The sequence below is a fragment of the Podarcis filfolensis genome (assembly GCF_964270895.1).
Source record: "Podarcis filfolensis genome assembly, chromosome: 10".
NCBI classification, from domain to species: Eukaryota; Metazoa; Chordata; class Lepidosauria; order Squamata; family Lacertidae; genus Podarcis; species Podarcis filfolensis.
The window spans coordinates 5,968,680-5,985,590 of record NC_139612.1 but is presented as its reverse complement, the minus strand read 5'-3'; the positions used below and the strand labels follow the sequence as shown (position 1 = coordinate 5,985,590).

The 16,911-nt window shown below is 41.3% G+C and overlaps 1 protein-coding gene across 1 annotated transcript in view; it reads right to left on the bottom strand.

Annotated features, from left to right (window-relative positions):
- Positions 1-16,911, bottom strand: part of GSAP (gamma-secretase activating protein) — a 48,418-nt gene that overhangs the window by 10,379 nt on the left and 21,128 nt on the right. Inside the window, exons 14-26 of the mRNA XM_083575072.1 lie at positions 14,977-15,054; positions 13,443-13,535; positions 9,946-10,163; positions 9,314-9,383; positions 8,860-8,942; positions 8,325-8,378; positions 7,390-7,518; positions 5,993-6,045; positions 4,652-4,683; positions 2,945-3,006; positions 1,820-1,915; positions 989-1,059; positions 13-107 (exon numbers count right to left, since the gene is read on the bottom strand). Coding sequence (XP_083431198.1) covers positions 13-107; positions 989-1,059; positions 1,820-1,915; positions 2,945-3,006; positions 4,652-4,683; positions 5,993-6,045; positions 7,390-7,518; positions 8,325-8,378; positions 8,860-8,942; positions 9,314-9,383; positions 9,946-10,163; positions 13,443-13,535; positions 14,977-15,054 — 1,134 coding nt within the window. The remainder of the gene's footprint in view (positions 1-12; positions 108-988; positions 1,060-1,819; positions 1,916-2,944; positions 3,007-4,651; positions 4,684-5,992; positions 6,046-7,389; positions 7,519-8,324; positions 8,379-8,859; positions 8,943-9,313; positions 9,384-9,945; positions 10,164-13,442; positions 13,536-14,976; positions 15,055-16,911) is intronic.

Sequence of the window (16,911 nt, the reverse complement as noted above, 5' to 3'; positions counted from 1 at the left end):
CCTAGGACTTACCAGGAGGCAAAGGCATGCACATTCCACTGGTGGCCTGTAGAATCTGACACATGATACAGAATACGACCATCTCATCCAATCTTCCTTCCTGCCTACTGAATAAAACATAAGAACAGAATGGAATGTAAGAACGGCAAATTCACATACTTCCCTGAACTCCTTTCATTATTCATAGTCCAGCTTCATAAACCATATGCTCACCCCTCCTCCTGCAAGCTAGCTGCAATCTGGAGAACCTGCTTTGTTAACCAGTTCTTCCAAAACAGGGAACTCTGATTTAATTTAATATCAGTTTACTAGCCAGGACATTAGGTCAGAATCTCCGGGTCAAAGCCACACTGGCAAGACAATGAAGCAAAGGATGAAGGAGTTTGCAAACTTGTTTATGCATCTAAAATACTTTTAGCCCATTCTTCATTGACAAGTAATCCCAGGAGAGAGTATAATAAAACCACTTAAGGTGCTATTGGAAGGAATTATTTTATTTTGTTTCGATTACGGCAGACCAACACGGCTACCGACCAGTAACTAAAGTGCCTCAGTTTCCCTTAATACAATACAAGACTTGACACCCATTTCTGACCTCACAAACCATGTATTATGTAGTAAGGAATGCTATGTCTAAAATGACCCTTCTGATGCTTAAACTGGAACATAAGCATGAAACAATACATTACAGTCTAAAAATTAAAGCAACAGTTGTAGAATAATTACATTTTGTGTTGTTTCATAAGCAGATCTATGTATCGTTGAACATGTTGAATGAATTTGTCACAGGCAATAACAAAAGATTAAATAGACCTTTATGCATATAAAGCTCTGATCAATGTTCTTAGCAAGTCTACCATGTGCGGAGTCAGGTAATCATGACACAATCTCACCACCCCAAAGATAAAACACAACACTCTTTTCAGCTTTTGTGGGGGTTCTCTTTTTTACCGAACTTATTGTGACTTAATGGAAAATAATTACTTACCATGAGAAGACCCAGGGACCAAGACTATATTTCTTCCAAACGTTCTCCATTATCAAGCATATTAGATCCAGCTAGAAAGGGGAGGGGGTATATTTGAATTCTTATGTACAAGACTTTCCAATTTTCTAACTTATTCTCAAAATTCTCACAATTATTCACCAGTCATCACTACAATTAAGCAGATTAAAATCATTTACTATGGCTGAACCTCATTAAGCACAGTATGGTTTGATTCTGAGTAGACATGCTTAGGGATTCCTCTGCAGGGGACAAGATCTATGAACAATTACTTTAGAGTAAGTGCTACTGAACTCACATGAAACTTATCTGTGATTTCCGAGTAATGTTCATAGGACTACGCTGTAATTACACCAACAACATGTGCCATATGTGAAAGCAGCTTTCTAGGTAGAGTTGGTGGCCCAGCCAATGTGGTCAAAGAGCTTGCCAACATACCTGAACCAAGGAGCAGTAAACTCTCCACACATCAGCTGCTAAACAGAGAATTCAATCCTGCTTTCTCCACAGCGTTTGGGTGCGGCAATAAGTTCCCCATAGGGAACTGTCTGGTGCAGCCAAACCAAGCAGGACTGAGCTCCCCTGCCCATCAGCTGATGCCCCCTGCTTTCTACAGGGACTGGCACCCATCCTGCTGCTTCTCCATCACACAGGATGTCGAGTGCAGGGCAGGTGAGTGCTGTTTGGGGGAAACAGTCTCACGGGCTAAATGGTGAGGCCTGACAGCAACACACACATTCTAAAGGGACAAAATGATGTCTTGCTGTAAAACATTGTTTTACTTTTATACATAGATACATAAAAAGAACCAACCGATTTCGAAACATAATCCACAGCTATTTGGTCAATCTGCTTTTTGCCAACATGCTGCAGGTGCCTTGTGAGATGATCTTTCAACTGTGCTACCATCTGAAAATACAAACCGGTAATTTACAATTCTAATATTAAAGAGGAGAACAAGGGGAGGGGAGGGGTAATCCTAGGGAGTTAAGATTAGTTTTATAAAGCAAACAACTGTCTATGCTTTAGCCACAAGTAATAATTGGATGGGGGATTGCGGCAACCCTCAAGTTCACTTCCAACTCTACAATTCTATGATCTAGGACTCTATGATCCATGGTCCTCTTTATGCTTTGTCTCACATTAATTTTTCCTGGTTCATTGTTGTTCTTTGTTGTATTTCTTTTCTATGTTTTCATTACCGTTATTTTGTTTAATTCATTACTATTAATCAAAATTCTCAACAACAAGAAATTTACAAATATGGCAATGTGTGTTTTAGTAAAATCATAGGGATATACTTTTTCAAATGCAGCACTATAAGAAATTGGGTACAAAAATATCCCAAAACAAAAGAAGTCCAGTAGGATCACACTGAAGATATCTGTGGTGAGTTCAGATGCAACACTTGAAGTCATATGACTCACAACAGCATAGTGCATGAATTAATGCGTTCCTCTCCCCCCCACCCATTGTATGATCTTATGCTGTATAAGTATAGAAAAACATGGGTTTATGTGCTTTCAGACTATCATGTATTCCTGCGACCTCCACGTATACCTGTGACATGGAAACAATAAGCGAACCAATTTATTTTCTGCACATGCAACCCATACTCCCACTTATTATGTAAATTCCAGAAGTGAAAATTGGGGTCTAGAGCCTTCTATACAGAGAGGGTCTTAGTAGGAGGTTGCCAGTGGGTATTGCATGGTATTTTCTCAGCAGTCCAAAAGCTCATATTCAACATCAGAAGATTACCTAAGAGCTGTTTACAATGAAAAATTCAAGCTGATGAAATGTGTGAGCATTTCTGTATAGTAGTTTTGCTGACCAAAGAAAACGGAGCTTCATGAAGAAGTTGAACGCTAACATTTGCATTTACACTTTCCAATATCCTTTCTTAAACAACTTGTGCCACCTATTGCCAACACATACCAGTCCTGTTAGCAACCGTTGCTGGTAATCTTCTTCCTGGAAGAGAGGAACCATATTTTCTTCTGAAATTAAACAAGAGAAGGAGAGGCCATATTATGTTGTTGTTATTCAGGGACTATGCTATACCTCAGAGTCCTCTGGGTAACAGGGCACATGTTTGAGCAGCTTCTGAATGTAGTGCCAACATGTTGCCTGCATTTTGATGATCAGGGAACACAGAAACTGCCTTAAACTGAGTCAGATCACTGATGCATCTATAGCTTGCCAGGAATAGAGAAGAGGGATCCAGGACCATTTACAAGCAAAGTATGTTCTCAACCACTGAGTGATGGTCTTTCTCCATAAGGAAATAAATTTCTTATCCATTTTTTAAAAATATCCATGCATGGCTCTGTAAGGCAAGCTCAGTTGAGGGTTGCCTTTGCACCAAGCCTGAGAAAACTTGGAGTGAGTTTTGAGAAGCCTAACATAGGAACAGGCTGGTAGGATCTAAGATGCCCCTCTAAACACCATAAGCCCTTTAGAGCCAGCAGGTCCAGAGAAACCAGGGGAAATAATACAAAATGCTCTTTGTTCTGAAGTTGACATTCATAGCTCACAGCATGCACAGGGTCCTTGAAGAGGCAAACAAATGATTATTGGTGTGTAGGTTGGGATCCTAGAAGCAAAACATTGCTTACTTGCCACTTTGCTTCTTTAAGCACAATGAGCAGTTCAGCCCATGCTTTAGGCCCCCAAACTTAATGGGAATTAACTTGCAGATGCCTTTGAGACAGGACTTGGGTACTTCCAAATGGTACCTCTAAGTTATGTGTAACTATCAGCACCCTGATCTTGGAACACTTTACTAAAAGTTCCACAATAAATAAACATATTTAGGGAAATACAGAGCGGTGGGGTTCCCTGCTGAAATGAAGCAAATATATTTGCCCGCAAACTTATTTCCAACAGCAATCTTTTCATCCAAGTACCTCTCCCAAGAAATCTAGAGCAGTGTTCCTGCATTTTAATTAAAAGCCCTCCCCCACACTTACTCTGTCTTCAGCAAATCTGTGTGATTTTCAGTACCAGGCAACTCACCATTTACACACAGGCAATTTGCATGCAACCACGCACACACGTGGTGCCAGGAACCTGGAAGCGGATTCTGGAAATGGGGAGCACCCTGAACAGTCTTCCTGGCTCGCAAGGAGACCTTCCCCAGAGCCCAAAGTAGACATCTTGTTTGGGCTTGGGGGAGGAGCTCATCATGAGCCAGAGGGGCAGCAGGGCTTTGTGGAGCTGCTGAGCCTCCCCGCTTAACAGCTGACATGCGGAGTAGCGCAGCCGCCATATGCACTTCCCTGTATGTCAGTTGTGCAACCCACAGAAGCCAGAGGGGCAGCGTGGCTTTCTTGACTCACTCAGCTGACATGCAGGGAAGCGGGAGGGGGGTGCTGCTGCACTATCCCGCATGTCGGCTGTTAGGCAGGGAGGCTCAGCAGCCTCAACAAAGCCCCTCTATGGAGTCTCCTTGCAAGCTAGTAGGACTCTCCAAAGTACTCCCAATATACATGATTTCAGTTACACATGTGACAGTGTGGAATGTAACCCGCATGTAAATTGGGAGTTGCCTGCATGATAAAAATGTCAGTCTATAGGGAACACTGGGAAGGAATATAATATCACTATTTGTAGCCGTTCAGCGTCAGGGAATACTAGTCTTACCTGTGTTCCATTTATTCAGGCTGGAAAACACTCTAAGTGAAAAGAAAAACGTTACTAATGTGCTTCAAAGGGGGAATTGCTCAAACATATGTAGAAAACAGACACAATCTACACAACAACCACTGATTTCTGAAATGAAAACACAACAGAAACTGAAAATAGTGTCCAGCAAGACATCCTGAATGAGTCAGGATTAGGTCTCTGGCCGGACAGCTAAAAAGAGAAATAAATTATGTTGCTTTATTTGTTTTTGTTCTTTATTAATGACCAGTGTAATGTTTTGTAAATAATAAAGACTCTGAGAAACAGAACCAAATGGTGTTTATTCCTGTAATGGGAATTTCACTAAGAGACAGCTGGAATGCTGCTGCTGCTGCTACAAAGAATTAAAAAACGCAAGAAAACTTTTCTGTAAAAGGAACTCTGCTGCAGAAAGAAATGAAAACCCAAGAGTAGATGCTCACACACCAACAAATAGAACAGGCGGAAGCTTGCAAAAATGCAAATCAAAACAGGATAAGGCGTGAATTATATCACACACCAAACCTGGATAACTCACTGAATACTAATAACACAAAACGAGCATTTCTTCAAAATGGAAACTAGTCTCAAGACAGCTGGTTTATATGTCACTAGTTAATGCCCAGTAAAGCTTATTATATGCTACAGAATAACCACTCCTCATTCTATCCATCCATATTTTTATTTGAAATACTGATACTGCTACCATAATTAACTAGGCTTCTATACAACAGAGCCAATCCCTTGCTTTCCTCCAGGTGGTCCATGAACACTTAAAAATCCTGCCACGGATATGCCAGTGCCGCAAGGCATGCTGCTTTGTCTTGGGGGCAGCCTGAAAATGACAGGGAGGGTGGCATTTCCGTGTCAAGTGATGCCTGCCTCAGTCAGAATACACAGAAGCAGTTGTCACATGGATCTGTACCATCACACTGTGAAGTCCAACATAAATGCCAGTGCTGATAAAGGTGAAGAGGGTGGACACTCAACATCAGAGGCGCCAACTTTTGTTGCAAATGGGGGCGGTGGTGGCATGTGTCCCCTGGGGTACGTGAGTGATGGGATCAAATTTTGTGGGGAGCCCAACATAACTCAGTCCCAACAAGATGGTGTCCCTGCTTAATCTGAGAGCAGAAACCCACACCGTTTGAAGTTACCAATGGACCATTGACTGTTCGCCATGAGGAGCCAAAGTGTTTTTTGCAGGCATCTGCAACTTGTTCTCCAGCTAAATTTCATAAACACACTAAAAACGGACAGACCCTTTAAAAGGGAGTCTTTCACTTTCTGGAAACAGAAATGTTACAGAAATCAACTTACTTCTTTGCGTTTTCAAGCATGCTTTCCGTATATATTGTTCTCTCTTCAGTTCTCTAAATCAAAGTGTAAATTACTTGAATTAAGAACGTTATGAGATACAGTCAATTTTATTCTATCAATGTCTAATAAGAATTTTAAGTCAAAATAAAAGCAAGGAAGGAAGGAAGACAGGAAACCTACATTGTCAAATTATGTACTCCAACTGTGCAAGCAACAGCTTCAGAAGTTCTTAGTGAAGTTCCAGAAAACCAGAATACAGTGGATGTGACCCAGAATAAAAGTGGGTCCTCCCCAGAATGTTCTTTGAGCTGGCCGAGATGTTACAAAAAACATGGATTCCAGATATGTGAATAAGCCTCCCTTGGCCTTCCCACTTCCCACCTCTCTTCTTGTTTATACCGTTGTCTCAGAACAAGCAAGGATGTTACACAATGTTTTGATTCTGTCTTGTTCTAACAACCTGCAGTTTAACCACCCACAGAACCCTAGGTTAGGACACAATGGAGAGCTAATCTCCTTGTGGCTACACAACAGTAGGATAGTGGGAAATGCATGAACCTGAGTTTCATGTAAGCTAATTCACAGAATGGGAAACTGTGGTTGCTCATTACACCCGAACCAGCCCTTGCCCTGACTAGGAGAAGCCACGTGTACAAAATGCATAGCCTACATTGGTCACCCCAGGCTGAATCACACCCATCTGGATGGAAGATTAAAGGAGAGCTGAAATGGGATTAGACAAAGAGATGTCTAAATGAGCATTTAAAGTTACCAGTGAATGTGTGAATCCACAGCAAGGCCCAGTTATTTCTTCACTGTAGGACAAACCTTTCTTCATGAACACAGAACCAATTACCAATCAAAACGGTGGTTTTAGTTAAAGAGAAATGAGTGACTGTGCAAAAATGCGTTATTTCTCTAATACAGCAACCATATATTACAAAACTACTTCTGCCAACAAGCAATTCACATAAAAAATTGTCATGTGGTTTAATCAATATGCAAATCCACTTACACATCTGAGTTCTCTAAAGTGTCTTGTGGCTATTTTGTTTTCTCATATCCTCTTTTTCTGTTAGCTTGATGTGGTTGTGGTATCATACTGTTAGGTCTTTGAATTATTAACTACTAAATGAACTACTTAATTTGATTATAACATTGATATTGGATATTGTTTTGTGGTCTACTGGTACATCCTATTACATTCATTTAATCTTCTGATATTTTTTTAAATCAACTGCAATTGTTGCACTGGTTGTTATATAGTAATGTATTATAACTGTGGTTACTATACTCTATATATCCTATGAACCACTTTGAGCACAATGTACTTATGAGGAACACAGTATACAGATAAATTGGCTGTACCATAATATTCATTACTGAGATCCATTTACCTCAACTGAAAGCAGTTTATCCCGTTCCAGCCTAAGCAGCTTGCTGTTGAAACACATGTGTGGGTCAAAACATCTGGAGCATTCCAAGCTTGAACCTAGATTTTCCCAGAAGCCTTTGCACTTCTGTACCTTAAGAGAGAGAAAGCGAGAGAGAGAGCAGAGAAATTATTTCCTCCTATAAACAAAAGTTAAGCAAACCAAGATAATGAGACATGCAGAGTCTAGCTTTGGAATGCAAAGAGCTTTAAAGTGAGTGATAGAGAAATTTTGCATCACCCAGACATTAACCTGTTGCACAGCCTCAAAACTGCTAAGTTCAAATGTTTATACACTGAAACAAAATACATGCAACCATCATTTTTCTCCTGAAGATGGGGAATCTTGAGGGTAGGTTTGGTTATGCTAAATCTTCAGATATTAACTTCAACAATTTAGTTGCATGTTGAAGTATTTGGCAGTGACCTTGCTTGTAATTTTAATGTATGCTCAACGTTTTCACATCAGTACAACATAAAACAATTATGTTGAATGAAACATTCACATGGATTCTGAAGGAAATATGAAGTCAAACAATAGTCCTTGAATCCTGCCTGCTCCTGCTTAAACATCTGCCATATAAAATCCATGAGGGTGTGGAATTCTGATATTACTCTATGAAAAACAGTAAATGTTGGAATCTTTTCAAAATCCAGATGCTTAAGGCATTTAGTGCACCATTCAGTCTCAGAGTTTGCAGGTATTGCCTCTTGCAGCAAGTATGCTATACAGTATTTGATAGAATTGTTGAAAAACAATGTGGAACAATAGTGTCCCCTTGTGGCAATTTTGTAAAATATGATGAATTACACATACAGATAAACCTACATAAGTATTTCTGAAAACCACAAACATGGAACTCTCTATCCTGCTAGCAAGTGTCTCTTATGCAGACATACCTTTAACACAGGTAGTGAGATAATGTGTGTTCTGCATACGATTCCAGGGATATCCTACAAATACAAGAACACAAGATCTTAATCTAGGCTAGGGATGTGGCACCAATTTTCCCTGCAGACTTGGATAGCAGGCTATGGAAAAAAAGGGGAATCATCTTCTCTTCTGTGTTCAAGGTTGCTTCAAGACAACCTGCTTATTAAGCATTCATCCCAATTTGTTTGCAAAAAAACTGCAGGGAGGTTAGACAACTTTGCGTCAACCAACTGTTACACCACATTTTTCAGTGCATTTTCCTGTAACTTTGGGAAGTCCCATTTTGGTCGTGGGTTTGTTGTGCAAGAGTGACACATCCTCTGTAACTGCACAACCTAAATTTGCTGGTCTGTGACTGAATCCCACACAGGAACAGGGGCAGCCTGATACCACCCCCCGTTTCCAATTATGGGGCCATATTAAAGAGGAGTGATTACAGACTCTTAATTAAATCCTAGCTGAAGAGAAAGGGTAAGTTCTTCAGTTCTGCATTTGTCTTACCTCATTCCAGTACAGGAGTGGTGTATATGGTAAAACACTATCCAGTTTGCTGTCCTTCAGACACATTCTCCAGGACAAAGAAGCTGAGAAAATTGAGAGAACATTTCAATGAAGGCTTTTGGCGACCTCCAAGTCAACGTATTTCCTGCAAGTGTTCCAAAAAATACCAGGAGTTCAAAGAATATATCAGATAGGAAGAATCGGCATGGGTTTCCTTGGGCTTCTCAGAAGGAGTGGTGTATTAGCTGGACCAGCCCCTGGGAGACCATGGTTCAAATTCTCTCTCAGCCATGAAGTTCTCTGAGTGACCTTGGGCTAGTCAGCCTGACTTAAATTCCCCTCCCAATGGGTTTCTCCTCCAATGATTCGTGACCTCTGAATTTTTAGGCAAACAAACTCATGTGTACAGACCCCACACTACTTCCAGTCTGACACCAATCCTAGAAGCACCTACCAGTGATAAGTTCCTGTATGGGGTCAAATGTAAAACAAGTGGCTGCGTTCTCTATAATCCACTGGATAATCTGTGAAATTAAGAATATAAAATGGTCGGCAAAGATTGAGGTGTGAAGGTTTACAGTAAAAATATAAGGACTTTAAATCTCTGTGCTTTGCTTTCCTGAGTCAAGACTAAACATATGCCACCTTCCAAATCACCTACAAGCAACAAAACTTCTTCCTCCTGCCATTTTGACTGGCCATCAAGTCTCCCCAAATCATCTGAATCTTACTGTCGTCTAATTTTTTGCATGCAAATTTATACAATGAGTGCAGATTATCTCTGGAACATTTTCTAGTTTCCCCAACTCTCTACCACTGCACCCATCCCAACCAGATTGTGGCTTTGTTCTGACCTACTTTAGGGCAAGCCAGTGAAACTCGTTGCGAAGCTAAACTTCTGTAGGAGCTGCGTTAAAATTCCTACATATATATGGGCTCCTGCTTTCAGATTGCGGCATATTTTTAACGCCAATATTGGGACACATGGCCTTAGCAACTATTTGCTTAATAAAAGGAACTGTGCTGTTATGTTTTACACACAAAATGACATTTGTGCTGCATGAAAAAAATGAATCCTTTTCCCACCTGGGTTTCCAATTCCTTAGCGCTTCCAATATGCAGAAGTAAACAGTGAAGTGCTGCCAATCTGTCGTTGTCCGACTTGCTGTTCCACAAAAACTGCAGCAAGGCCTGCCTGTTTATTGCAACGGTAAATATGCTTCCTGTGCTGCGATCCAAGACCATCGACTTGAGAGGCGAAAGGAGGGCGTTCGTGTGAAAGCTATTAATTTTTGCATTCCCACCTGAATAACACAGGGTTGCAGAGAAGTAGTTTACATTTCACACAGCACATTGAAATATACAAATCCCCTCGTGCCCCAGAGTAATTTCCATAAGGAACAAGCCCTATAACACACCAGTGACTTTTACCCTTCGTTTTGCATGCTTCAGTGTATGACTAATATATGGTGTGCTTTTCAGGTGAGTAAGGTTGGTGGCATTTCTCAGAAGGGCTGCAATGCTTTTGCCTTTAGGTGACTGAAAACATGAATCAAGACAGGAAAGGAACCTCCTGCATCACATGTTTGCCTTTATTCTAAGAGCTTTCGAAAGTTGTGGCTCCTGTGCTACGTGATCAAAGAAAGCTAGCAATGACACATGACTCATGAACAGTATTTACATTAAACTAATGAAGGGCTCACCAGATTTGAAGGGGGGGCAATGGAGGATGCTCATCTACCCCACCCAATCTAACAACTATATGGCTTGGTATTACATATTTATTTCTTAAATTGATATCCCACTCTTACTCACAGAGAAGTCCAGGCAAGCAAATAACAAATGAAAAAGGATTTAAAACCTGACATAGAACCCCCAAATACAGCCCCCCCCGCAGGGGTATAGCAGTTTTGTGGGGGGTGGGAGGTGTAATTTTTGTCAAGATGTCAACATGGAGAGAGAAACTTAAAGCTCCCGTCTCATCATAAACCCATTCAAACCTTCCTATGGGGTCATGTTTTCAAAGTGGGGGGAAATATCCCACATAAACTGCCTAGCTTGTCTCACAGTTGGAAGAGGAAAAGGTAGGATCACATTCCTGTTTTTGTTTTATATTTGGTGGGTGGGAGCAGGTAAAAGAAAAACTAGAACCATGCAAGCGTGCAGTAAAAATGAGAAGATAAAACAATGAGGCTGCAATTCTAGACACAATTCTATCTGGGAATAAGCTAGGGTTGCCTTATTTCAAAAAGTGAAACTTAGCCAAAATTGTTGAGTTTTTTGTTGTCGTTGTTTTGGAAATTTGCCAAAATCCAACACGGGTTGCCATATGTTTACATTTTCACGGACATTTCAGCAATTTCCGCCCAGACATTGCTTCCAAATTATTGCGAGGTCAAACTCTGTAGTTCTCATACAAACCCCTTTTTGAAATTAATGGGGCCGGCTCAAGAGCACACAGTGTGTAATGTTCTCCTGTGCAAACACCCATTTATCTCCAAGGCATATGTGGTGAAAATATGCTGGTGGAAGATGCCCTCAGGGCATGATCTGTCTGTGCACTGAGTACATAGTGGTGTAAATGGCATCTTTGCCAATTTGCCGAAATTTCATCATTGAAGAGCCAGTGCAGAAAACTGGGAAAGAGCATGACAGTACACACTGGTTAGAGAGCTTGAGGCTTTGCTTTTAAATTTCTTTAAAGTTCATTGTTCTTTCAAATCAAATCAAATCAAATATCTTTAATACTGTCAGTGACCAGGAAGCAATTTATAAAAATATGACATTAAAAGTAGTATTGTGCTACAAATAACAGTAGAAATATGGCCAATTCACAGAATTGGTGCTTATATTTATAACCAGGTTTTGACTTTTAAAGTTTTAAAAATTCAATTCAGGTGTCGCTACTGTTTATTATCGTTCCTTCGATGTTTACAATTTGAACTCCGTTGTTGACATCATTGCTCGTCTTATTCTTGTTGCAATGTAACAGTACTTTGCCACAGACCTGTTAATTTCGGGCTCTTTGTCAGCTAAGAGGTGTCTGATATAGGTGTCGTCTGTACTGCGAGGTATTTTCCTCAGAATCGGTTCGATCAGCTCTTTTTTTGAGTCTCAATATAATGGGCAGTATAAGATGACATGCCCAATGGTTTCGATTTCATTGCTGTTACAGGGACATAATCTTTGTTCGATCGGTATTTTATTGTATCTTCCCTCTAGAAGAGCTGAAGGGAGAGCGTTAAAGCGGGCCCTGGAAAATGCCCATCGGTGTTTAGCGTTGTCTAGAACTTTGAGATAGTTTGCTAGATGGGGCCTTTGGGGGTTGTATAGAAGTTTGTAAGTTATCGGAAGTTGATTAAAGTCATTTTGGGCTTCAATGTCTCTGAGTCTTTCTTTGATTATGTTCTTGGCCCTTCCCCTTTCTAAACTTAATAGATACTCTGGGGAGAGACCATATGTGGCCAGTTTTCTGAGAGTGCCCTTCAACCAACTAGATTGGAATTTGTCAAGAAGCATCAGGGAAAGTAGTCCAGCCGGTGAGTTGTTAAGTCTTAACCAAGTGCATAAGGTTCTTATCCATACTTTGGCTTTAATGCTGTATAAGCCCGCTTCCAGTCGTAGGGCGGCGTTTGGGACGCATTTAGGTGTTTGCAGGAGTGATCTAAGGAAACCTGATTGTATCTTTTCATATGGGTCTAGATTAGAGAGGGAGACGAGTGGTGCGCCGTATAGTATTTGTGCTGTTGGTTTTGCAACGAATAGTTTAATTGTAGCAGGAATGAAATTTCCTCCCGTTGTACGATGGAATCTTAGGATTGCTGTTGTACTTTTTTGTGCTGTAGAGGAGCTGTAATTTATGTGGGCAGTCTTCTTCCTTGATGTTTGGAATATAACTCCTAGATATTTAAAGCATGTCACTTGTTCAATCTCCTGATTGTCTAAATTCCATCTGTATATTTTTCTTTTGTTAGAGAAAACCATGATTTTTGTTTTTTGGTAGTTCACTGTTAATTTCTCTTCTCTGCAATATTGGGATAAGCTGTTAAGAGCTCTTTTGAGACCCATCTGCGTCTGGGACAATATAACCGCATCGTCTGCATAGAGTAGGATAGGCAGTTTTTTGTCTACTAATTTTGGGGCGTGTGTATCCGCTCCTTGTAGGTGGTCTATTAGGGAGTTTATATAGATGTTGAACAAAAAGGGGCCCAAAATGCATCCTTGTTTAACTCCCTTTGTTGTTCTAATGAAATTAGAGAGTTGACCTTCTTGGCTGCATCTTATACGAAGTCATGTGTTGTTGTACAATTTGTATATTAGTAGCAGCAGACGTCGGTCTATGGATGATTTGTTAAGTTTGTCCCAGAGTCGGGTTCTTGGGATGGAGTCAAAGGCTGCTTTAAAATCTACAAATGCTGCGAATAGGTGGTGATTGTGGTGCGACGTGTATTTCTCAGCCATTGTTCTTTCTATTTTGCATTGTCCATGTGGGTTTCATTTCTGTAGAGGCACCTGAAGGACACAGAAGGACTTTCTGTTGAGAGAAGCTGCTGCAGAACTAATTGTTAAAGAATCCACTGTACCTGTCAGAAAGAAGTTATAGCACATCAGGTCAGGATGCCGAGTGTTGAGAAGATGCAGGAAGTGTCCAGGTAAGTAGACAGCCACATAATAGTCTGTAGTTGTTTTCACAACAACCAGATATACATACGTTTGGGGGGAGAAACAGAAGAGAATTGTTAATTTTGAGCACTTAATTATCCTTACAGCTTAGGTTTATTTGATAGATGAGTTATTCAGACCTATTGTATTCAAAATATTGTTATAGATTTGGAGGGGGGACCCCCTAAACCCTAGAAATTAATAAATGGTAGGATTTTGGTTATTAGGGATCTGCAGGGAGAATACAAGCTGCAGAGGAATTCCTGGGCTAGCCTACGCAAAACGACCTGGCCAAGCTAGGGCCATTAAGAAACAATGAAAGGCCACTGAGGGTCATTGGCAATGCAAGAGAACTGCTTTCCTAACCTTCATGTGTGAACAGAGAAACGGGTTTGGAAGGTTGCCTGGGTAACTGTGTGTCTAGTAGCAAGGGGTTCTGGGAATAAGAAGCAGGAAGAAAGCAGCCATCTTGCGCAGGCTGGCTGAAAGATGACTGCACTGCTGCAGGTATAGGGTTGTATACAATTTTTTAAATAATAAATAAATAAATAATAATAATAATAATAATAATAATAATAATAATAATACAAGCCCCTCCTGAAATAACCATGTTGTTAGTTCTGGACTCCCTCCATGCAGCCCAAACGTGTAAATAGGTGAACAAACTACAGTGGTACCTCCGGTTGTACACGGGATCCGTTCCGGAGGAATTCGCAACTGGAAGTGCCTGTTCTGTGCATGTGCGCGGTAGAGTACTTCTGTGCATGTGTGCACGGCGAAACCCAGAAAAATACTTCCGGGTTCGCTGCATTCACATCCTGAAGGATACGCAACCAGAGGTATGCGTATCCAGAGGTACCACTGTATGTTTTTTAAAGATGCAACAGCCTCTGCCATGTCTCAATTCTCCAAAGGACCATAGACCCTAAGTGAGTGCCTGGAACCCCAGGGGCTCTTGCCGCTGCTCGGCAGAAAGAGAGGGAGGCACCCAACTTTTGTAACAATATTCTGTGTATGTTTAATCTCATTAAAACCAGAATACTTGTATCCTGTATGTGTGCCAACTACATGACTCCCAGCCTAGTTTCCTTTGCCAGCAAAAACCACTCCTGTGTCTCAGAGGCACAATACACAAGACAGCAAGATTTATGCATGCCGTGCCACAGGAAATAAGCAGCCTGGTTATTCTCATTTCCCCCCAAAAGCATGCTATGGTCTCATGACTGTAGACAACTAAAGCTACTTGCTAAGGCCAAACGAAATGAAGGTCAATGCAGAAAGATTTGCTTATTTAGCAATCATCTTGGGAAAGCGTAATAGACCCATGTAAGACAAAGGAAGGAAAATATGTACATTTCCACTTTTCACAATAAAAAAACCACTTAAGGATTTTTGATCATAACTGTATGTAATCAAGGGAAGTACTGAAGGAGAAAGAGGAAGTTAGAAACTTACCAAGATTTAAAAAAGTAAGATCTTTCACTTCTGAGGAATCCCCTCTTTCCAGAGTAACAGTATACGTTTTACTATAACCTGCAAAAGATTAAGAGGGGGGAGTTTTGGTATACCACAGACACAAAGTCAGTTTTATACAACTATTCCTGAACAAATAATAGAAAAATAGAAATTGGAAAGTTCCACCTCAGCTAGGTTTCCACCTTAAATTTGAAATTGTCTTTCATTTGCATCTATGCCGTTCCCAGTGTCGCACATATGCCTCTCTGTATCCCAAGCCAGAATTAAGATTGCCGAAAGAAATATCAACAACCTCAGATATGCAGATGACACAACCTTGATGGCAGAAAGTGAGGAGGAATTAAAGGACCTTTTAATGAGGGTGAAAGAGGAGAGCGCAAAATATTGGTCTGAAGCTCAACATCAAAAAAAACGAAGATCATGGCCACTGGTCCCATCACCTCCTGGCAAACAGAAGGGGAAGAAATGGAGGCAGTGAGAGATTTTACTTTCTTGGGCTCCATGATCACTGCAGATGGTGACAGCAGTCACGAAATTAAAAGACGCCTGCTTCTTGGGAGAAAAGCAATGACAAACCTAGACACCATCCTAAAAAGCAGAGACATCACCTTGCCGACAAAGGTCCGTATAGTTAAAGCTATGGTTTTCCCAGTAGTGATGTATGGAAGTGAGAGCTGGACCATAAAGAAGGCTGATCGCCGAAGAATTGATGCTTTTGAATTATGGTGCTGGAGGAGACTCGAGAGTCCCATGGACTGCAAGAAGATCAAACCTATCCTTAAGGAAATGAGTCCTGAGTGCTCACTGGAAGGACAGATCCTGAAGCTGAGGCTCCAATACTTTGGCCACCTCATGAGAAGAGAAGACTCCCTGGAAAAGAGACCCTGATGTTGGGAAAGATGGAGGGCACAAGGAGAAGGGGACGACGGAGGACGAGATGGTTGGACAGTGTTCTCGAAGCTACCAGCATGAGTCTGACCAAACTGCAGGAGGCAGTGGAAGACAGGAGTGCCTGGCATGCTCTGGTCCAGGGGGTCACGAAGAGTCAGACACGACTAAACGACTAAACAACAACAAGTATGTGAACATGCACACCTCTGCATGCTATGGTGGAAGAAGGGTCTAATTCAACAAACTTGCTTTGTGAGAGCCTAACTCTATTGCCCCATCTGCGCATGCTCAGGAGTATTTCTTCTGGTCCATGAAAACTTGTGCCATGATCAATTTGCCATTCTTTAAGAAACCACAAGACTTACTTTGTGGTACTTGATTTCATGTGTACCTTTAGGAAGGGAGGGAGGTCCTAGTTTGAGAACTGGACCAGAGCTCCAAGATATCTTAATTCAGCATTAGAAAGACACCACTGCCTCACCTCACAGCAGAGGTTACCCCTGAACACAGCCCTAGGATGGATAGGATCACCTGTGAGTGATCACCAGGTCTAGACCACCATATGAGGAGGAAGTGATCTGCTTCCCATGTGTGCATGGCCAATGGGAGAGTTCGGTGGTGGTGCAGATACAACCCTACAGCCTGAAAGGTTACCCACCCCTTTGCTAGAAGCTTCTTACACATCAGAAATCTGCCTCAGAGGAAGTTGTGGATTAAATGCTTTGGAGCCTATGCATATCTACTAAGAAATGAGGCCTACTGAATTCCCTGGTCGTTTCTCTCAGGTAAGTGTGTGTAACATTACAGAACCAACTCTTCTGCTTCCACTTGCATCACAAAGTTCAACTTTGAGCTGCAAACTATTATTATCTGAATCTTCTTGGGTTGTGTCCGGTGTTGCTGTTCTGCTTGCACAAAAACTTCTCTCGCTTGCAGCCCCTCTCCCTTGCACCCTCAAAATCTGTTCCTGAGGGTTGAGGGACCCTCGAGAGGAGATACCGGGAGCACAAATGCAGAGGCAAA